This window comes from Mya arenaria, chromosome 2, assembly GCF_026914265.1.
Source record: "Mya arenaria isolate MELC-2E11 chromosome 2, ASM2691426v1".
Lineage (NCBI taxonomy): Eukaryota > Metazoa > Mollusca > Bivalvia > Myida > Myidae > Mya > Mya arenaria.
In genome coordinates, this window is record NC_069123.1 from 45717576 (window position 1) to 45742088 (window position 24513).

General features: G+C 36.0%; 1 protein-coding gene across 1 annotated transcript; it reads left to right on the forward strand.

The window, feature by feature from the left end:
* The first annotated feature begins 708 nt into the window (after positions 1–708).
* LOC128241802 (fidgetin-like protein 1) lies at positions 709–23185 on the forward strand. The gene is made up of 19 exons (XM_052958885.1): positions 709–836; positions 3561–3780; positions 4096–4181; positions 5261–5314; positions 5635–5717; positions 13740–14181; positions 15174–15223; positions 15472–15570; positions 16464–16558; positions 16742–16801; positions 18654–18801; positions 19402–19502; positions 19775–19854; positions 19976–20046; positions 20254–20415; positions 21379–21434; positions 22118–22281; positions 22517–22617; positions 22983–23185. The coding sequence occupies exons 2-19, from the start codon at positions 3632–3634 to the stop codon at positions 23103–23105; spliced, it is 2124 nt and encodes a 707-aa protein (XP_052814845.1). The 5' UTR covers positions 709–836; positions 3561–3631; the 3' UTR covers positions 23106–23185.
* The last annotated feature ends 1328 nt before the right edge of the window (positions 23186–24513 follow it).

Sequence of the window (24513 nt, forward strand, 5' to 3'; positions counted from 1 at the left end):
TTTAGTTAATGAGATTAAATAGTCTCATTAAATGACCACAACCTTGTTATTCTTTTTACTTAGTATATCAAAATGCCATGGAAATGTATAATTGATTAGATTTAGAGCGCTATTGAATCATGATTGAAACCTTCGAATAGACCAAGTTGTCGAACATAAAGCATAATTGCTTCAAGTAAAAACACTTGACTTTCAGATTGGTTGAAACCGGATTGTTTATTTTATATACGTACATGGACTAGCAATCGAGAAAGCCTGGTCGTTTTTTTCAATTGTTTTTCTCAAGTAATTCTACTAAAACAATTTAAACAGTTGTATATTTTTTATTTGTTTTATTATTATTATTATTATTATTATTATTATTATTATTATTATTATTATTATTATTATTTGAATGATTATCTTTAATGATTATCTCTATTTTTTGCACATGTCCATGTGACTCTACAGGCTAAATCTGTAAAATAAAATAGATACTACTTAAAATAGTTTGCTGCAATAATTGAAATGTGCTCCAGTATTTGCCATCTTAACTACGATTTGTACATATTCAAACATAATAAATGCAAAGGAATATACTAAAAATCCAATGGGGATTTTGGGGTCTCGGTGGTCCATGTTCCAAGCAGGTAAATTCCCGTTTTTGATCTGTATACGTATTGACTAAAATACATGGAAGTGTTGTCTGCTTCATTTAAATACTCTTCAGAAAGAGGTAGCCGGGAAATCTGAGTTTACATTTATTTTTATTTTATATTGTTTCATGAACTGTTTCTTGTTGTCACATAACCAATGACTTCGCAAATTAAATTTGATACATGGTAAAGGAATGACAGGTATGTAACTGCATTAAAAATAAATTGAACAAAAATAAATATGCATTTTCATAGAACTACTGTACAGCTGCTCTAGTCCGTGTAAATGGCCATCAATGAGTCTTAAGACGTTTCTAGTAAACATATGAACACTACCAACCATGCGTTTTTAACCAAAAAAATGCTTGCTACCGCAGGAGAGATTGCTTCATCTCTGTACATTGCGGGGTTATATTCCGAGGTACCCAACGAGGTAGTCCAAATAATTGTACGTTGACGGATTTTTTTTACGATTTTTGATATGGCAAATCCTTCACCTACAAATTGTTTATTATCAAAAGTGTGTAGTTATTCCGATCGGGATTCCGGGTTAAAGCATTTAACATCTAAAAAATATCATAAAAACAAGAAATATTACCAGATTATGTTATTTTATATTAGTTCCGTACATAAAAATGTCGTATCCTTCGAATAATTATGAGTTTGATGTGAGTTTCACCTCGATATATACATGAAGGGCACCTGCAAGGCTTTACGTCACAATTTTCAAACACTCTGAATATTTCGGCCATGGCCAAGTTGTTACGTTTGTATTAACGACGTCTATCTCGAAGGTTATCGGAGGAGGCTGAGTTATTACGATTGAATTGAGTTGTTCCCCTTGGCATAATTGTTGTCTGTGTCCGTCAACTTTCGTTTTATTGTAAAGGTAAACAACGTGTTTTAATGCATTAAATGCTTGTGCAGTGCAAAACAACTTTTCACTTACAATGTTAAATATAAATATAAACCTTTATGATCAATTTCAACCATAAAATACTTCCACTTAAAACAATTTCAATATTTTTAAAACACCCCCGGTTTTTGCACTAACCCGTTTAGACATTAGGGATTGGAAGAATCCCGTATAACACGTTTATTATTTTAGACTACCAACGAGGTTGTGCAAGTTTTCACAGCATTCATGTGCTGATACCTCGTTAGAGTTCCAAAATATGCACACAGAATATCGATAAATTATGCTGCGATGCAGCTTATCGTGATATACAGGTATTTTTACAGGTGCCGTTGGTACAAATAAATGGTTGAAAATGCTGTGCTTGCAGAATGGCTCTCACTGGATATATATAGGGGTTATAATAATAGGACGTTTTTCTGGTGACCTGTATCACGTAAATTTTCGGTGTGTAAACATTTGCAGTCAAGACAGATACATGTTTTCTCACCGAACGAGACTTGATACAGGTCACCAGAAAAGCGTTTCATCGTAATATTCCATTTATTATATACCTTCCTATAAGTGATTTATTTTGTTGCAATTTACTGCCTTCTAAAGGCTGTTTCCCCTTGCGAAAAACTGTCCATTTTTCCCAAGATTTTATCATTTTTTCCCAATTTGATAAATGCAGATTACGTTAATGAATAATATAGCAATTCATTTCTTGAAATATAAACAAAATGTTGACAAGACTTACTCTTTCACATTATAATGTATGCATAACAAAGTTAAAACATCTATATTTTCCACTATATTAGCTATTTTGGCCTGATTTTGTATTTTTCCCCAAAGTCGACTTTTTCCCAATTTGCAAAGCACAGGTTAAAATAGTTCCAAAAAAAATCACTGCCTATTTAATTATGCCTTTTTATTTTTCGGTTTCAATTTGATTTAAATTTACCGCCATCTGTCAAATGCGCGTATTAATTCGAGTGTGTTATGTACATGTAGTTTTGTGTAATGAAGTCAAGGAAGGCTACTACAGCAAAACAAAGTCAGAAGTTGCAGAATTTACTTTATTTAGCAAAATAAGAACAAAATAGTTTGTGTTTTAGCAAAATTAACAAATTGCTTAAACAAGAACAATTATTTAATGTCACAGCACAAAATAAAAACAACAAAAAAACAATACTTATTTTACGAGTATACACTTATCGTCATTTCCTGTAGACGTATTGGGCCATTTTTAAGAAAGTAAATATTCGTGGGATTTTTTGACGATCATAATATATATGCAGAATTTAGGGAAGTTCGTGAGTCAATCGCTATTTCTATCGATGACACGAATTCGCCTCCTTCTTTGTATTGGCAAGCTGCTCATATTTATGATAATAAACCTGGATAATGCAACAATTTCATGGACGAAATGGCAAACAACTAGGTCACTGAAGTAGCTGTCTAGATAGATTGGAAGTGTTCTCTGATTCATGCTTATCCTCATGGTTCTTCGAAGAACATGAGAACCATGTTCCTGAATATTTACATGCTTCTGGAGTTAAGTTAGATAATTTAATGTATTTAAAAGTTGACAGGTTTTACCAGTTTTTTTGGTCACGCTATTTTTAGCAACGCGCAAGTAGTTCTGAGATTACACACGGTACTCGCATGATACGGATTCAGACGTCAAGAGTATCATGATACGGATTTTTCGGTATGGCGTGCTGTATTTTCACTGTTAGATATGGAAAAGGAATTTGATGGGCATATAATAAATGATCAATCAGGTTGCTTGAATATTTCGAAGTGTTTTTTATAGAATTTGAATAAGTGAATTGAAACAATAATTTTCCTGCAAAAGGGCTATCACCCTTTTAGGAAGAGTTTGCACCAGTAGCTCTGTTCTAATTTCACGTCTCTTTGTTGAAAGAACAGATTATTGTACATTTTTGTAAGTGTCAAAATTACCATTATTATTTTCATGTCAAAAGTGAGAAAAAGATAGCACTAATTGTGATACATGTACACAGATAAGCTGATACCGTGAGTGGAAAGATGACACGGTAACAGCAAAAGCCTGAATCTACAAAAAACACACAGAATGGCTAGTCCCCTTAACAAGGACCATTTCTTAGCCAGACACAGGGATCTAGTGTTCAACTCAAAACTTGAAGATGGCACGGCTAGTGAACGAGCAGACATCATCAGGAATGTGCTTGCCAATCTGAAATTTGCTGCTTCATCTGGAATGTAGGTGGACATCGCTGTGGGAATAATTCTATCTTAATGATGTTAAACAGTAATGTTCAAAGTGACTGAGTGTTTAGTTTAGTTTGCTTAAAATAATAATAATTTTGAATCAAAATCCATATACAATAATGAATAACAAGCTAGCAATATAGAGAACAGATTGCCTGCAGAAAAACACACACATCTTTTGACTTCTAGTATTATTTTGGTGCATATGTTTTTAGGATAATAAATGTCAATACTGAACAGTAAATTTTTAATACAAATGCAATGTACTTCCATGCTATAAATCAAGTGAATTCTGATTTATTCCAGGATAGAACAGGATGCAGTCAGTTTGATGACAATGGAATATGAAGACAAGTACACAGACATTGTTGACTCATTTGATGAGCATACTGGTAATATATAATCATGTGTAATGAACTTTGAAAAAAGATCGATTAAATAACCTTCTCGTTTTTAAATAAATGATTTCACGTAATTGCTTCTTAAATAAGTTGCCGAGTAGCTTTTGTTATGTGTTAATATAAATATTTTAAGGTTTTCTGTTGTCAAAGAAAGAAGTCTAGGCAATGTCATGGGTCTGTGAAAATTCTTGACCATACCTCAAAAGCAATTCAAAATATTCATTGAAAGTGACACTCTTATTCAAAATCAATACGTACACATGTATAACAAACATCAATTTTGACTGATAAACCTTTAATTTCTTACTAAATTATGCATTTATTGAAAATATTAATTACTGATTAGAAGATTGTAACTGTGTATTTAAAAGCATAAAGCGCAAAAATATTAAATGATTGGTGAAGGCTAAAAGAATTACTGTGGTCTACTATAGTCTCATAAGGTAGAAATACCGTGTTTAATGCTCATTTCTTTCAAACCAAACTCAGTATCTTTTATAAGAACCATTGTTTTCGACATTTATTCATCCTTTTAGGAATATTAAAACTATTATTAATTGTGGTGAATCTTATTTGGGAGTAAAAGTGCATCTTTAAACCTTAGAACATGTGTTGCCAGTGACAATACGCACATGTGTAGCAAGACCTGTTACTCTAGCTTAATAATTGTCGTCTAGACTTACCCCTTTTCAAGTCCCGCCTAAAAAAACAGACCATGATACTTGTATGCTCAGCAGAGCTCGGGTTGAACTGATATACTATATAATAGTATTGTCTTCGGCACACCATAAGTTATACACAACATATAACTTTTATTGGTGCCTTATTTCTGGTGGCATGGTGGGGGGGGGGGGGCTCTAAGCAAACTATTAAGGGATAACAGAGCTTGAAATATTGTTGCCAAAATAGAATGTCACAGTCTGTTTTAGGGAAAAACTAAACAAATTGAAAGGGAATGTCAGAATGGGAAAGATTAAATTGACTGATATTACTTTATCCACTTGCAATTATGCTTGCTATTAATTATGTTAGGACATGAACCACATTTATCTTTTATTGTTTGTTTTCAGGTCTTAACAACTATGCTGCTGGGGCATTGGAGCTTTGCAGTGGATACAAGAATGGTAACTACTTATGTCATTAAAACTTTTGCTTTATCAAATGTTCTTTATAAACAAACTTTTACAAAGCTGGTTCTTTTTAGGTAATTTTAGGTATTCAGAAAGTCATGTGTTATGCAAATTTTGTAATGATGTACATGCAAAATTAAGATTATAATTTTAATTTAAAAAATGTCAGAAAGGTAAGGAGTAGTCATCAGTTTACATCACTTAAACATAATTGGACTGAAAGGAATTCCTGAAAATGTTTGTTCATATCACGACTGTGCTCTGAATGAGCTTAACCAAACAGCTGTACTCTTCCCTTTAATTGTGTGCTGAAGATAGCCAGAACTGGCAGAGTTCTCTTAGCCTGGAGAAGGTTCGATCCATGCCTCGGGTCCAGGCCGCCATCTCAAGAGCTCAGGTACACTACTGGTAGTCTTGCTTAAGTGAAAATATGCAACTTGTCTTTCAATAAAAGAAATGTTTCCCATATTGAAAAATATGATGATGTCCAGCACAAATTCAGATTGTTATAAAACTTTTATAGAATATTCAAATCTTATTTTGGGAACAAACAGGAAGGGTTCTGGAGTTGAAATACATATATTTTCTTGTTTATGAACATTTCAATAAATGTGTCCAAAATAACCAGCATAGGTCATCAATCATCAATCAAAGTTTCATTGAATTTCTGTTTATTAAAGAGAGTTAAATGTTTATCCAAGTGAATCAACTCTTGCACTGTTATATATATATGCTCTTTATTTCCTCTGATTGAGATACATATATTAATTAACATATACATATATAAATGCATGTGTTAACAAAAATAAACGAAAAGAAAGATGTCATGATAAGTACATGTGAAGATATACTAATGATATGATCAGATATACATTTGCAAGCAGAAAGATGACACAATATGACAAAATGTGCATTTGTAAAGAATATGTTTATATAAAAAAAGAAGAGAAAAATGCATATGCGAACAAGCATAAATATTACATTATCACGATAAACTTTTGTGCAAGTAGCGACTCTAAACAGGTTTTCAAACATTATTACAATGAAATGAGGTTAAAAAGGAACATTTACATCTACTTATTGTAACATTTGTATCAGTATTATCATACAGCAAACAAATTATTACATAAATATGCAGTAAAATATCACTTACGATAAAAAAAATCATAAGAGTCATCATCGAAATCTTGCTAACTTATGTTTACATGCTAATTGAAATTGAAATGTATTTTCAAAATAGTTGGCATTTGTAGACAAAGTGAATTGCTATTCTCAAGAAATGTTTGTGTACCTTCTTATCTATGAAAGCTAAATGTTTTTTTCCAAGCAAATATTGCAACTTTGCCTCCTCGTTACCAATGAAATCAACGAACACATGTCGTAGGGAAAGTTTTCTGAAAGCGTATTTTTAAAATTATTTCTAATATCAGACGATAGATTGCACGAAAATAGTACATGCTTTACGGCATTATTTATAATAACGCCACACGCGTGACATAACATAACTGACTTATTTTCGTATATGCTAGGTTCAATCCAAAGTTTACTAACTTCAAGAGCATGTCGCCTTGATTGAAAATCGTTTGCGCAGGTCCATATAATGGCCGGTTCGATTCTTGTATGTAGGAGCATGAAGTGACCAAAATTTGCGTCACTTTGAACTCTTTGTTTCCAATCATCTAATTCCATATTATACACCAACATTTTGCATTTACGTTTCCACATTGACTTTTTAGGAAACATTCCTGTTTGTATATATCTAATAATAAAATCAGATAACCTGTATTTTGTCAAAATTCTCATAATGTCTGGAACAAATCCTTTTTGAATAAACTAATCAGTCCTGCAAGAAAGAGGCTAGTCTTTTGTTGAAGATCTGTTTTGTAAGCACCAATGTCGGCATATTGCATAGCCGTTCGAGGAACATAAGCTTCTTTAAATTTATTTCGCTTTCTATACGTTTCCAGCCTAACATCGCTAAACAGATATCGGTTCGTGTTCGAATGGGGAATCATTGAATAGTTTTTGCCGCCAATCGTATAAAACGTTCTAATTGCATGCAGTTTGATTTTGTTAGATTGTTCCAGAGTTCTGCTCCGAAAAGAAGTTTTGGTATACAAATTTTTGATACTAATGATGCTGATGTAAGGGGATTGATGTGAAACGTTCCGATGTTGATTGATAGTAGGGAATAGAACGATGCTTTCTTGCACGCTACCGATATTTTATCATTGTCTGTCATTTTGTCGTTTAGTAGCATACCTACATGTCTTATTCTATCTGTGCATTCAATTTTGTTTGGCCCTAGATAGAAATTAATGTTCGTTTTATTTTTGGCTGTGTCACCGAAAACCATTACAAAACTTTTTATCGAGTTTATTATGTATCTATAATTACATATATAATCATATGTAATGTTCAATAGATTTTGAAGACCATTTGGTGAAATTGCAGCTAACACGATGTCATCAGCCAACGTAGTGTTACTTGTTATTACGTTTATAACATTTAAACCTTGTCCACTTCGCTCCAGTGAATCTAAGAGTCCATTTATGAACAGATTATATATCCAAGTTGAAATAATTCCCCCTTGGCGTATCGCTTGCAACACGGGAATGAATTCGGAGGTTAAACCGTTTGCAATAATACAACTATACATATTACTGTGCGTGTCAACTATAAGGGACCAAATTTTGCCTTGAATTCCAAGTCCTGCAATCTTGTAAAATATTACATCTAACCATACAGTGTCAAAGGCCATTTTTGTGTCGAGCATAGCGACGTATACTTTGTTGTGGAGCTCAATATTGTGATAGATGGATTCTTGTAAATTAAAAGAGGCTGTTATTGCTCCTGTATTCTTTTGGTATGCGTTTTGCTGTCGGTTTGGAAATTCAATGTTCGTTTCTTTTACCCATTTTGTAATTACGTCATGTAAGACTGTTTCAAATAGTTTATATATATTTGGTAATAACGTTATAGGTCTATAGTTTTTCGGGGTCACTTCTTGGTTTACCGTTATCTTTGTAGGCTGGAATAATTAATCTCTTTTTACACATAACGTTGCCAGGGCCTTATGCAATGCATCGCCTCCATATATTAAGTGTTCATTGAAAACAGCATCGTATGATGAGGCCTTCCCCTTTTTCAACGTTTTAATATACGTTTTAATTGTTTCGCTAGTGATAGTTGAATTTATTTCTGGAATGCTATTCGCGGTACTGTTTTTTACTTTTAGTTGTTCAACTTTTTCCTCTACAAGCTTTTTGAAATCATTATCAAAGTGTTCACATTGAACAGGTGAGTACACATCGCGAAAATAGTTTGTAAATACCTTTAAAATATTGCCTGGTTCTCTAACAGAGGTGTTTTTGTAGAATACAATGTAGATGGGTACAGGCAGATGGTCTTTTGTTTTTCCTAGATTTAATTAAGCTCCAAAACAATCTGCAATCGCATTCAGCTGCTTCGATAAGCTGACTATTGAAGTATTTTTCAGCGATTTCAATTGCTATTTTTTGTGTCGTTACAAAATTTTGCTTGCAGCGCTTATATTTCATGTATGATTCGTTATGCCGTCCTCTTGGCTGTCCTTCTAGAACCCATTCTCGTCATGCTTCGCGTTGTAAACTATATGATAGTTTCACTTCGGGCATCCAGTAAGGTTTCGCATGGCGATTAAATTTAGATTGTGGAAGACATTGGTTAGACGATAATATTATTGCTTTAACAATAGCTTCGTACATTTCATCAACGTGAATTGTATTTCTTATTTGTAAATTTATACCTAGTTTTGCTTGATATTCTGATATGTGTGTCTGATTTATTTTTTGCCATGCTATGTGGCGATTTACATTTTCATTGATTATCCGTGTGACTGGTACTTTCACAATTACAAAAACAGGCAAGTGATCAGAAACATTAAAGATGACATCGTCTGATATATTTACACATTCAATAAGATTTTTATCTCTATTTGAAATAATAATATGGTCTAACATAGATTCCATAGTAGTGTAGGTATATCTTGGACCTTTACAAAGTGGAAGATGTACTAAGGTTAGTAAGTCATTTGTACGTAAAAAATTCGAAAATTCGTGAACACTTCATTTCGAAAATTACTTTGATTATTTCCTACAACAATGTCAGCATTCATGTCTCCTAGAAACATAACTATTCCATATTCTGAAAAAGTATCATATATAGCATATAAAGAATTCATGTAATTATCGAAAACATCATTAGCGTAATTTCCTGAAGGCATGTACATGTAAACACAGAAAGCAAAAATCTTTACAGTTCTACAATCTATTTCTATTCCGCAAATTCTATCGTTTATGGATTCGTTAATATGTTTAACGCTAAAGTCTAGGTTGGATTTATACATAATAGAGACGCCCCCTTTTCCACAACAAAGGTTATTATATGTGTTAAAGTTTTGGTCACATATTGTTATATTTCGATAACCATTCTGAATCGTGTCGAAAAAATATTTTGAGTGATCGAAAAGTTTATGTTCTGTGATAAAAGCTATATCAATTTGATATGTTAGTAGAAGATTGGAAAGACTGCCAGCTGAGGACATAACACCTCGGACATTCCAAGTGCAAACTCGTAGGCTATTATTGTTAAGTACATTTGTATTAGTTAATGTCATTTGATTCTATTGGATACGAGGCATGATCGTTATTTTCATCGTCATAGTATTGATAAGTCTGTCTATTGTCATGCCCATGATGGGTTTGTTCGTATCCATGGTCCCGATAATTATTTGATTGGCGATTCTGGTACCATTGACGTCTCGACATCCACCGTCGACACTTCATAAAACTCGGCCAAAAGTTATAGTCTTCAAGTATATAACCTTGGTGAGCAGGAACAACTACCTTTGCTGCAAGGTCACCAGATTTGCACTGAAACACGTACGATTCAACAGGAGTAACAGTGTTGTCCGTTAGATACTGATTGAGTCCATGTTCGGACGAATCTGCGTCAATATTACTAATAAAATAGCTTCGTGTTAGCCCATGATACTTGCCTTTGAATTTAAAGCTTGATGACTCATGCGGATTGGTATTTACATTAGTAGTTGTCTGTCTCTTAGAAGTTATTATAGTTTCAATTTTGTTCGTGTTTTCTTCCGGGTAATATTCATCAGCGTCTTGGATATTCGATTGCTGCGATTTTCCTTGCTCACTTCTCTGTTGCCGTACCCAGCGGGACTTCTCTCTATCAAAGTACATGGTATTTTGCTGTATCGTGTGTGAGTCTGCTAAAGGAATGTTTGTATTGTTTACACAATCGCCATTTGGTGTTGCCTCATATTTACTAGAGTCATTTTGAGAATTTTTGCTCTTGTATGTTGAGCACCGACATGTCCTGTTGCTCATGTCTATTTTGTTGGTTAGTCTCTTTTCCATGGGCTACCTTTGGTATAGATATGAAGTTGCTTTCAACTATTTTCATACCATTCCGTACTACTTCCGCATACGAAAGAGATTGCGTTTCGGATAGAGCGTTTGTAGCATCTTCTTTTGCTTTGCAATTTTGTACTTGAACTGCTTCAATTGCGCTATCAATTCTTGACACGTACGTCTTAAGCATGTTTATGTTTGTGTCATTTATTGTATTAATTTTTTCTTGGTGTTGAATAAGAGAATTGTACGTTTTGGCAGTAAGGTTTCTCATTTCTTGCTTAAGCGCGTGATTTTCATTCTTGACTAAATGCAGTTCTTCACTCATCTTGTGAAGCTTCTCTCTATCGGCTTTAACTTCATCTTGTAGGGCCGCGTATTTATTTCCTAAATCAATGACAGACAGGGTTGCCAGCGGACTTGAAAAGTCAGGGAAATTGGGTATTTTTTCAAGGTCAGGGAATTGTCAGGGAATTTTGAAATTTGGTCAGTGAAAAATGAAAATCCTGAAAAGTCAGGGAAAAGTCAGGGAAAAATTATTTCAAAGGTCGAAAAATATACGCATTGAAGGTCTTTCTTGGCTATGGCAGTCTTTAGGCATTTAATATTTGACTTTATCACTCTCACAGTTAAGCATTAAATTCAAATAACAGTAAACTGTGATATTAAGAAGCATTATATGTTAACTTAGTGATTATAATACCCATTATTTACCTTAGAACATCATTCAGCCTAAAGACTGAAAGGCTTTGCAACCCTTGCCTCCAGAGCTGACTAATACGTAATTTCTGTTGTATTGTAGGAATATAACACCAGAAAAGAGAATTTACCTGACATTATATTCTAATCTATAGATTATTATCCTTGTTTCAGGTGTTGCGGTTTCTTTATATCATCTAATAAAGGGATTTGATGGCAGATAATATAATTAAATTACTCTGTTTCAGGCTCTTCCTTGTTAGCATGACAAATTAACAAATATGAGTTCAAAACAGACATCTTTCAATAATAACTGGCTTACGGACACAGAGTTTAAGTGTTGGGTAGGAAAAGACCCAAACAATGTGAATGTTTCACTGACCAACAGTCACACTGTGTTTGAATAGAAATAGTTAAGAATAGTAGAACACTATGTTTGAATCATTACTTTGATGTACAATGTAAATGTTTTATATTTTGGAAAATAAATACAAGTTTACATGCAAAAATATAATGGGAGGATTGGACGGCTATAGGGGAGGTCAGGAGGCCGTTTATGTGTTTGACGATTTTGGTCAGTGAAAAACATGAATTGGTCAGTGAAAAGTCAGGGAAAAGTCAGGGAATTTTATTTCACCAAAGTGCTGGCAACCCTGACAGAGGACAACACGTTGCTCAGTTCCATTGTAAAGTCAATGCCAGACTTCTTATCTTCCGGGAGGTCAATTTCGTTGTCGTTCATTACAACTTGTGTTTTTGTTTTAGTAAAGATCGTTTCAAATTTCACTAGGATCTCCTTTGAGAAAACTGTTTAAGATGTAGCAATCATGTGCTAGCTTGTGGTATGCTGGCGTCTTTCTGGCGCCACGTCGTGTTATCAGCTTTGCGTCTGGGCAAGTTGGTAATTGTTTTGCACGCCTATAAATTACATCTCTATATGATGTTATATCTGGTTCAGAACTGTTAGTGAGCCTTAAAAGTTTATCGACATAATGATCCCTTGGTAGGTTTAACAATTCCTTATCTAAAATACACGAGTTCTGTGGGCCCAGTATTTGCGACATAAGGTAGCTGTCATTATGGCTAAAAATCGACTGTGATTGTAGATACGGTGTGCTCATTAGCAGATTTGTTTGGTTGGTGTAAAATTGCTTTACATACGTTTGTTCAGGGGTCCGTTGGTAAACTGGGACTGCTTCGTATGCCCTACAAAGTCCTGCTGCGGGTTGTAATTTGTGATAATATGCTTCACCGAAGCTATTAAGGAGAGGCGACAAACCGCTAGCCATGCTCGATTTGTCCTGAAATCTCATACACATTGTTATGTTTAACAACAAATTAGTATAAGAGAACGTCATTAACAGTTAAACATATATATTTAAAAATCATTCTTCTTTACTTTTAAAAGAAGACTTAGAAAGAAATATAACTTTTGACCAAAAGGATTTAATTACCTATGGCAAATCATATCTTTATAACATTGCTTCTGGTAAATATTGAAAATTAAATTCCAGGAGCATGTTTTTTTCTTGGAGCATATAGTTACTGCTTTGTTTGTCTGTCATTCCATCAGCCCCTATTTTGTGTCTACTCAATAACTCCTCAAACTTTTCCAAAAAAACTTGTCACAAATGTTCACCACATCTTGCTTTGTTCTAGTCACCTACCATCAAACTTAAAGGTGAAAGACCTGTAAGATTTCCTTTTTTGTCCAACCATAACTCCTCAGTTTTTAACTACATAAAGGTTATATGCCGAATGAAGCTTCCTCCACCAACCTTCATAATCAACCTTTTTGGACAAAGTGAAGAAAAGCTTAAGAAGCATTTACATTTGTAGTTGCTCTTTTGTTCACCCTTCCATACATTCTCCTTCTATTTGGCGTCTGCTCAAAAACTTCTCAACCCATGGAAGTATTTAAATAAACTTGGCGCACAGGTTCACCACATCAGCTGACATGTAGAGCTCATATTCCAGCCACCTACCTTGCAGGTCAATGTCACACTTAACTGTTTAAATTCCATAATGTCTTATTTATCCTTTTTTAAAGTAATCTCTTTAACTAAATGGACGGATCTCAAATTTGAATGGTTGCCCTATGGAGCTAAAGTGTCCACTTAATTATGGAAGTATTTAAAATGTTCACTACATCAAACTGACGTACAAAGTGAAAATGGAGCCTCCTTATTTTAACTTTTTTTCTGTTTGGGAACGTTAACTTGCATTTATGTCAGTAATGGGCCTTTCATTATTTTTGCATTTACATATTATAATGAAAATGCTTTGTAATATAGAACTTTTTTTAGAAAGAAAATTGCTGCCTTCTCAAAAACAAGAAGCCAAGTGATCCTCTACCATGCAGCAAAGGCAGATCCAACAAGGAAAATGTCTGCCAGCCTCCTGCAGGTGTTGTCTGTCCTGGCCCGTCTATATCAGGAGCCCCCATTGTAGGCAGCACAGCTGGGTCAGAGGGAGTGATGAATCTGTACAGTGGGGTCCAGCCCCTCAGACATGCCTCTGAGTTGAAAAATCAGCCCTTCGGACCTGCCTCCAGAAGTAAGGGGTCTGGAGATCAGCCCCTCAGACCTGCCTCCAGAAGTAGGGAGTTTGGAGATCAGCCCCAAAGAGCTTCAGTCCCCTTATGTGATAGGGAGAAAGTGTTTCAAGGTCAACATGACATGCCTCAGCCTGGGTATAGCCAGGGCAGGGAGCAGGCAGGGAACAGGAAACCACTGTTTTCAAATGGAGGTATTGTAATGGATTTTCCTTCACTGGTGTGACAATGAATACTTTAACATTATCTGCAAATATCAGTCATCATCTGAACATGATTAAAAACTATACCTTTTATCCTCACATTTGGAATGGTCATAACTTTAAAACTGCCTTTGGCCTCAAAGGCATTTAATGTCAATGACAAATCAGCTGTTATTTATGTCCATGCATATTTCATTTAATTGTTCCTATATTCCTGACAACATGGCGCTCAGGGGGGCATACTGTTTGTCAAACATCTCTTGTTTCAAATCATTTCCAATGTTTACAGTAAAACTGCAATCATTCAAAAAGGGTGTCGTTAGAGAACTGGCGATTGGGTCAAGGTTGAGGCTTCGTCCTAACATTATTCCTTCTATTTTCATATAAAATATACTGATGATTGATCGAAACCTAAATAAGTTGAGGAATCGAGCTCCATTGCCGGTCCTAAATACACAAATCATGCACAAAACCTTATGATAACCATAAATCATTGAATATAGGACACTCTTTTTCCCCCAGAATTCTTATATATTAAATACCTGTGTCTTATATACATTATTAGGCTTTTGACGTTGTTTTTTCCAGAGTCCATTTCAAGCCAAAATAAGTTTTTTATATTTCACTAAGGGACACTACTCACATCGATTGATGGATTTAGTTATAATAGCAGTAGAAAATATTGTATGGTTGACATCAGCAGACAACAATAAAAAACAAATGGTTAATTATTTTATGGTTTCGAAATTGTGTGAGTATGGTTCTGTATTTAAAACAAATAGACATGCACCATGTGAAGAAGCAACATGGTGCACTGTCAATTTGTGAAGGTGTGAAAACTCCGGACTAAATGGAAACTTCGGTCATTTGAAACATCAGATCAATTTTAGCTATGGCTCCAACATCCCTCAGCAATTGCAGGTTAACTGTTAATTTTGATTTAGAAGGTATGGTGATAGTGATTTTCCTTTGGATATTTTCAGGTAGAAGCCACAATTTGTTTGGTCAAGTCTCAGGCAATAGAACTACAGAGGTATAAACATGTGTTTTTCTGTAGTCATTTGTTTGTTTCCTAAAGTTTATTATATACCTAACATTTTGAAAGTTAACTTAACTTGGCTTCCATCAGACAAATGATTTCGGATCAATCAATTTATGTGTTTTATGTAGTCACATTGTTAAAAATGAAATAACCAAGCTGCAACTGAAAAGTATGTCATGATCTCCAATGACACTTAAGTGTATTGTTCTATCATATGATTGTCCATATATATCCCCAAGAGCTACAGTCACAAGCGACAGTATGAGCAAGCTGATGGTGAGGAGGAAGTTGAGACCAGGCCGGTACCCAGCGCATTTCGCACAGCCAAGCAACAGCTGGTAGAGTGGAATATGCTTATAATAAATTCCTGGGAACCTCATTATTTTATTTGCTAATTCGGTGTATGCACATAATAAACTTTATTGTGTATGTTTTGATTGATTAAATTGACTTATAACTGTATGTAGGTAGACAATGTCTAGCGCAATAACTTTTAACAAGAACAGTTTGACCTAGGACCATGAATCTTTAGTGGTAGATTGCCCCTTGTTTGTTTTTGAGGTCAGTTGGACATCGGTCTCATTAAAATTGGTCGCATAAGTTCTGGAGAACGGATTGACATAGGACTATGAAACCGGTGGTAGGTTGCTGTTGACCAATAGATAACCCCTATTGATTTTTAGGTCAAGGTCACAGTCAACAGTTTTATAAAAACTTAGGAAAATACCTTTATTTAATTTTAATTATGTATCTGACCAAGCGACTAACATATCATAATATTTAACAAACATCTTTAGTTCAACTTTTATTTAATGGAAATTAGCCAACATTTTTTTCATCCATATATGCTTCCTTAAGGTAAAACAAATGTTTGTATTATTGATTAATAATTTTGTTTTTAACTACAAAGTCATTATCATGATCATGTTATATCACATGAAGGCACTGTACAAGTTTCTTGACAAACAAAAAACCATGCGCAAGGCATTTAAACCTATTTCAAAATGAACGTTGATTGCCAAAAACTGAGAGAAAGAAGTTTCATTTTGATTCAATGTATTAGTCTTCTTTCAAACTATGTACACAAAATGGCCATAAAGTGTGCTCCAATATCCAGCACATTTTTTCATGACCCATGACCAAGGTTAACATTTTCTCTTACTTTTGAGCTATGATTTTGTACTGTATGGTAACTGTACGATGAACATGTGTGGTGTGGTGTGTTTGACAGGACATTGACAAGGCACGGAAGTATGGAGGAGGAGGTGGCCAGGCTCAGGTCAACACAGCTGCCTATGGGACTGCAAAGAAATCCCTCGGCACTAGGTACACACGTTTGCATCACGTTACTGGTAGTCTTGCCAGTGGACTTTGAATTCTTTGCACCCAACAATTTTTCTATGTTTAAAAATAAGTGAACAGTTTGTCGGCTTAAATATCTGGAAATGAACGTTGTTTACATTGATGCAAGTTCTTATAGATAATAATATTGATTAACAATTACTGCAGGAGAGGGCTGAACAGCAAGTTTGTACCTCCAGTGATGAACAGGGAGGAAGAGGCTTCAGGGTAAGTAACTCCGGGCAGTTGTATGTCTGCCTGGTAGGGAATTGGAAAATACACATGATAAACCAGGAAAACAGACTGATGTGTCTTAGATACATACAGTCAAAAAAAAGTTCAATTTTTTAAAAAATTGAGATAATTGCACATTCTTTGCAACTGCAAAATTGTTTTTACTCATATAATGGGAAGGTAGTTTATAGCAGGTAATATCAGGTTGATTTTGATGAAAAGCCAGCAGACTTGATATTTGTGTTTGAGTCAGTTGAGAAGACCCAGAAGCCTGGGATTTATCTTCGGCCCTTAAATGTAAGAGAAAAACATCATTACCAGCAGACCATCTAATTTTAAAGAAGTTAAAAGCCTGGTCTTTGTTGTTATGTCTCCCCCTCTCTGGGGGAGACATATTGTTTTTGCCCTGTCCGTCAGTCCGGTAGTCCGGTAGTCCGGTAGTCCGTCAGTCAGTCAGTCCGTCAGTCCGTCAGTCCGTCAGTCCGTCCGTACGTCACACTTCGTTTCCGATCGATAACTGGAAAACCGCATGACCTAGGATCACCAAACTTGGTAGGGAGGTTGGTCATGAGGTGTAGAAGATCCCTATTGTTTTTGGGGTCACTAGGTCAAAGGTCAAGGTCGCGGCGACCCCCAATGTAAAAAACATTTCCGCTCAATATCTTGACAATGGTTTGACCTAGGTTCACCAAACTTGGTAGGGAGGTTGGTCGTGAGGTGTAGAAGATCCCTATTGTTTTTGGGGTCACTAGGTCAAAGGTCAAGGTCGCGGCGACCCCCAATGTAAAAAACATTTCCGCTCAATATCTTGACAATGGTTTGACCTAGGTTCACCAAACTTGGTAGGGAGGTTGGTCGTGAGGTGTAGAGGATCCCTATTGTTTTTGGGGTCACTAGGTCAAAGGTCAAGGTCGCGGCGACCCCCAATGTAAAAAACATTTCCGCTCAATATCTTGAGAATGGTTTGACCTAGGTTCACCAAACTTGGTAGGGAGGTTGGTCGTGAGGTGTAGAGGATCCCTATTGTTTTTGGGGTCACTAGGTCAAAGGTCAAGGTCGCGGCGACCCCCAATGTAAAAAACATTTCCGCTCAATATCTTGAGAATGGTTTGACCTAGGTTCACCAAACTTGGTAGGGAGGTTGGTCGTGAGGTGTAGAGGATCCCTATTGTTTTTGGGGTCACTAGGTCAAAGGTCAAGGTCGCGGCGACCCCCAATGTAAAAAACATTTCCGCTCAATATCTTGAGAACGGTTTGACCTAGGTTCACCAAACTTGGTAGGGAGGTTGGTCATGAGGTGTAGAAGATCCCTATTGTTTTTGGGGTCACTAGGTCAAAGGTCAAGGTCGCGGCGACCCCCAATGTAAAAAACATTTCCGCTCAATATCTTGAGAATGGTTTGACCTAGGTTCACCAAACTTGGTAGGGAGGTTGATCATGAGGTTTAGAAAACTCCTATATTTTGGGGGGTCACAAGGTCAAAGGTCAACGTCGCTGTGACCTCTAATGTAAAAAAATATTTCCGTGCAATATCAGGAGAATGCTTTGATCTAGGTTCACCAAACTTTGAAGTGAGGTTGGTCATGATGTCTAGTTGATTTTGCAATCAGTTGGTCAAAGGTCAAGGTCACTGACCTTGAGGTGAAGAACCGGTTTCTGCTCAATAACTCAAGAACGTTTACACCCAGGAACTTCATACTTGGTATGCCAGTTAGTCATGACTAGTTGATGGCCCCTATTGATTTTGGGATCCATCATTGATTATTTCTCACCTACGACCACACAATGGGGGAGACATGCGCTTTTTCGAAAAAGCAATCTCTAGTTTTCCACTGATGTCAAGCAGGAATGAGGCAGCAAACACAATCACACGGGCGGTGTTGAAGACAGGTGGTGGTACAGGGAGTGGGTCTGGGGCAGTGAACATGGAGGGAATGGACGAGGATAAACTGCGCGGCATCGAACCAAAGATGGTTGAACTCATCATGAACGAGGTCAAGCACATATACATCTCTGTAGATTATTGATACATTTCGTATTCATATTTACTGCTTTATGATCTCCTTTTTACGAATGTTGAAACTTTTCAAGCTGAATTACTGAACAAACAATTGTAACCAACTAATTTATATTCTGTGAGTTTTGGTGTAAATAAGGTTTTGTGTTGCCTGCAAAACATGGCCGACAGACCATAGGGATAAAAATGATTTTATTGATGATCAAAGGTCATGGTAAGCCTTACTAGAAAAATTATGGGTGTTTTAATTCCTGGTCAATAAATAGTGTCTTGGTGTCAAGTCTCAATAGGTCAAAGGTCAAATGCTTGGTGACCTTAATTAGAAAAATGATAGGTGTGCCTGAGATGCAACACATAAAATGTGTGGAAAATGAAAGCCAGATTCTCACAGGACTGTTGTAAAACATGCAGTATTAACAGTCTTTGAAGAGAAAGATTTACATCATAAAAAGTGTGAACTAATCACTATTATAAATGAATATATTTATAGTCTGCTTTCAATAAGAGAAAAATAAAATAATGATATAAAATAAAGGTATCAGGTCTTCATTTGTTTCCACTATTAATCTCTTTGTAGATAATGGACAGTGGTCCAGGAATGACATGGGATGATGTGGCTGGGCTGGAGTTTGCCAAGAAAACTATCAAAGAGATTGTTGTCTGGCCTATGCTTAGACCGTAAGTACTCCTGAGGTGATAGTTGTAGCAATTACCATGAGCAATTATGATTCTAAAGAGAGTAGAGTTGCACAATGGCATCGTAACGTCTACAGCAGTTATTTGTATTCACTTGTTATTATCCCTCTCACATAGTTGCATGTATTATGTCACACTCTACAGCCACAACACTTTAATTATTGTCAGCCTTTTCACAGTACTTATGTATGAATGAAGGTCATGCGAACTCCTGACAGTCAGCCTGTATGGTCTATGTTGGTGTTTGTTTCCAGGGACATATTCACAGGATTGAGGGGGCCACCCAAAGGCTTGCTGTTGTTTGGACCTCCTGGCACAGGAAAAACACTCATAGGTAATAACTGGGCTGTCACATGACCTTTCAAATATAAAAATTAGGGAAAGTGTTGAAATTTTACAATTTTCTGATGTGACCTGTTTGTCTATTGTTGAATTTATTTCAATTTACTTCCCAGGAAAATGCATAGCATCACAGTCAAAGTCCACATTTTTCTGCATTAGCGCTTCATCTCTTACATCAAAATGGGTGAGTGTTCGGTCTTCCATGAAATACTGTATTTAAAAATGATCTGGCTATAAAGCATGTGTATGTTTGTAGAAGGATTGAAAAAAATCATACTGTTTTCATACAAGTTAACATCTTCATTTAGCCTTTACTCACAATCTTGAAACTGCAAACCCCCTGCAACCAATGTAGCTTGACCTAGTCCCTATATAAGCTTGTTTACTGTAGGTTGGGGAGGGTGAGAAGATGGTGCGGGCGCTATTTGCCGTGGCACGTGCCAGCCAGCCTGCTGTCATCTTTATTGACGAGATTGACTCTCTCCTGACCCAGAGAACCGATGGGGAAAATGAGGCATCACGCAGGATCAAGACAGAGTTCCTTGTGCAATTGGTATGTGGTATTTGTGTGTGTGTTTTTCTTCTGTAAACATTTAAACAACTTACCGTAATTCACCTAAGAGTTCGGACACTCTAAATATTCGGACACCCATAATTATTTATTTTGCGTACCTAATTTTCGGACACCCAAAGGACATCAATCATAACTTTCACAGTTACCAAGTTTCACAGACGAAGGTTATTGATTTTTATCTTTACAATGCCTGGCTAGATTACCTTACCGTATACACCACTGTGACAAGTTAATTAGTTACTTCCCATCCTAAACGATTTATTGCCTGTTGAAAAGGAAGTGTGATATATTTATTGGAGGATTAAAGAAACAACAAGGGCAATCAAGGGATTAAGAAAACATAGACATGACATGTTTGTAAAACGATCTGCCAATAAACTTTCAAACTTGTACCTCACTTATAGATTGTAAGAATCAATAATCGTACAGTTATACATTAATCCTGCATAGCAATGTCCATGCTCTCCACGAGATCCTCGTGGGTATAACTGTAAGTTATGTGACGTCACACAGTGTGACTCTTTGATCTGAAGCCGATAGAATGTGTTTATTCAGTTCAATGCATGTATAAAATGGTGTTTTAATTAACTTGAAGAAGGATTTACACTTATAGGCGTAATAAATAAGTTTATGACCATTGATTACTACGGATAAATTAATAAATGGTAAAATGCAAACATGAAGAAAAAAGGCAGGTTAAACAAACATGTAAATAAAATGTAAAAATGATAATTTTCTATGTATTCGGACAGCGAAAAATAATTATTTTAAGGTGTCCGAACTCTTAGGTGAATTACGGTAACTATACAATATAAAAAGGTTATGCATAAGTTTTTAAAAGTAGAAGATGATACTCCTAATTTAATGAGACATTTTTCAAAGAGAGAGGCAGTTTAAGGTGAATTGCTGTATAATCTGTATTTCATTATCAATGCTTTGTAGGATGGTGCTTCAACAAGTTCAGATGATCGGATCTTGGTAATTGGAGCTACAAACAGGTAAAATCATGAGATGCGTCTAGTTTCTTCCAATATGTCATTTATATTTTGACCATGGCTGGAAAGTGGTTTGACCTACCGTACATGTTGGACCAAAAACCATTTAGAAGAAGGTTACCCTAGACAAGTTTCTGATTCCTGCTGTATTTGAAGTCAAGGTCATGGTCAGTCTTATGAAATGTTTGTCTTCACTTAAATGAGCACTTGGTGCAACCATTAATCAATCACCTTCGTTCAATTTTTCAAATGTTTCTGAAAGTGGCGCTCAGGGGCCATCATGTTTGACAAACTTATCATGTGATCCCCTTTGAAAGGCGATTGGGATATAATAATGGTGTGTGAATGTGTTAGTATGTGTGTCTGGTCAACCGTGTCAGGAGCAAAACTCTTTAGGTATTGACTTCAAAAATTATGTACAGATCGATCTCAATGAGAATAGTGCAGTATACAGGAAACATAACTCTGTCTGCAGTGGTTGTTGAGTTATTGCCCTCTTGATTCTGATCTTAATTTGGTTGGGGATATGGCAGTCTGTGACTGCTCTTGCTTTTTATGGATTTCATTTGATGTAAGAAATGTAAATTTTATGTAAAAATGCTATAACTATAATAATGGAGGAGATATGTTTTGCGTTGAAATGATTTGACGCATTAAACTTTTGTTTTCCATTCACCCTCCGGCAGACCCCAGGAGATAGATGAGGCTGCCCGTCGGCGGTTTGTGAAGCGTCTGTACATCCCGCTGCCCGAGGCAGAAGCTCGCCAGACGATCATCACCAACCTCTTACGCCAGCAGGCACACACGCTCACTAACTCACAGCTACCAACCATCTGTCAAAGGACAGAAGGTGAGAAGAGAACTGACTTTGAATTCTGTATGAAATCTATTAGATTATAAAAACACTAATTGGAATCAAATGTTGCTTTGTTTCTTCTGTAGTTGAATAATGTCATTTAAGAGTGAGAATTAATGAAAATGAAGTAATGTAGTATCACAATTATGTAACATGAAACTGCCAGTTTCATCCTGTATGAGAGAAGAACCATATTTCATCCTCTACTCTTGTCTCTATTTAACTGCAGGTTTCTCGGGTGCAGACATGGCCACACTTTGCCGGGAGGCTGCCCTCGGCCCTATACGGGACATGTCCTTTGGTGACATAGAGAACATCTCTGCTGATCAGGTACACACTAAAATGTTTGTTTGATATGAGGGACACAATACAACACATGAGCAGCTATAGCATAAAAGTGGATGATAACATTCACTTGCCAGACAATGCTAGAGATCTGCTGTCAGTTATAGATTTTAGTTCCAATTCATCAGGGACATTAGAAAACATTGTTTTAAAGTGGTTACAGTTGAACACCATTGACTTGCAGGATGAGTGATCGTTATTTTGCATGTAAACAGTAATCTCGGATGATAATCTACTGATGCATCTTGCTTTATTTCTGTAAAGGTCTTGGGATGAAATGATTGTCAAACTGGATTTACTGTTCTGAATAAAAGATGTTTAGATATGTACATGTACTTTTCTTTCTCCAGGTTCGACCAATCACATTTGTTGACTTTGAGGAAGCCCTACAGAATGTCCGTCCGTCGGTGTCTGACAGGGACTTGGATGTGTACCTTGAGTGGAACAAAACATTTGGCAGTGGCTCCAGGTGACCATGGCAACCTGGTGGGCAGCTAGACAGTTGTTGATGTTAATTGTTTTTTGTTAATTGTCAAATAAAGTTTTTCACCAATGTTGTTATAACACTCCAACTGTTGTAAGGGTTTAGACATATGCTCACTGTATCAAGACAAAAATAAAGAGCATTTGGTCTTAGTCCGTTGCAAGGCTTGTTGCAGCTATAATCCTTCTTTGCATGTTAAAGGTCATTTCATGGGGTCAAAGGGTCAGATGTTTTTCTTTCTGACTAATCCATAGCTCAACTGTTCTGCTCTTACACCTTAAGTAATATTAAACGACATGGCACTAATGTTCATAACATTGAGTCGACATCCACAGCATTTCTTCCAGTCATGTATCGTCAGTGTCAAACTTAGCGGTCATTGTTCAGGCAGCCATTTCTCATGTTTTTCTACTTCTAAAGCTGAATTATTTCAAAATCAAATGTGTACACAAGTTCCTGCTGTCATGTCTGTTGATAATATCACACAGAGAAAAGGTTAGAATTTTATGTCTGTGCCATAACTCTACACACATCTTGAAAGCTTTTGAAATGTATGGACTTGATGTTCACTACACGCATATGTTTGTATGTATATTATTCAGATCTAGGATCCTAATTTCAAGTTTTAAGTATCAATAGACAACTTTCCTCGATTTAACCAATACCAAGTTTCCCAGTAATGACAGGTCAACAGGGCAAATACAACTTTTTGTTCGCTTGAAAATATATCTGACTTCTAATGAATGTGGGATGGGCATAATCAAACCATTACTACCTGATCACTTGAAGTCATTCTCTTTTGTCACAAAATCAAAATACTCTATTCATTTGTTAAAACACTTCAAGGCACATAACACTGTTACCAATGGCAACCTTGCTTCTAAATGCAACTGCCTAAATCTTTTTTGGAATAACAGTCGGGCTTGTTAAATGCTCAACACCAAGGCATTAAAGTTGTGGAACTTCTTTTAAAAAAAGACATCTTGATAATAGATATGGTGGTGTGAATCCTACTCTGTATCCAGACACTTTTGATTGGACGCCCGCAACACCTCTCTGGGAAAATATGACGTTACGGTTGAGCATCGATATTCTTGCATAACAAAGTTAACCTGACCTGATTTCTGTTATATTATGAAAAGAACACGGAATAATAAATGTGGGTTCCAACAACAGATTGAATATTCAAGACTTATTTTAAAGTGCCAAAACTCTGTAGTGTAGTGATTATTTTAACACTACAATGCTTTGTTTGGGAAACTCCACTACAGGTCAAAAGTAAGTTAGATACAGGAAGGGCTTCTCCATTTAACCATATCACCTACACAGGGAAGGTACTTTTATGCCAGCCCCCTATAGAAGCAAATTTACCCTTCTGGGGTCCAAATTAGCAAGGT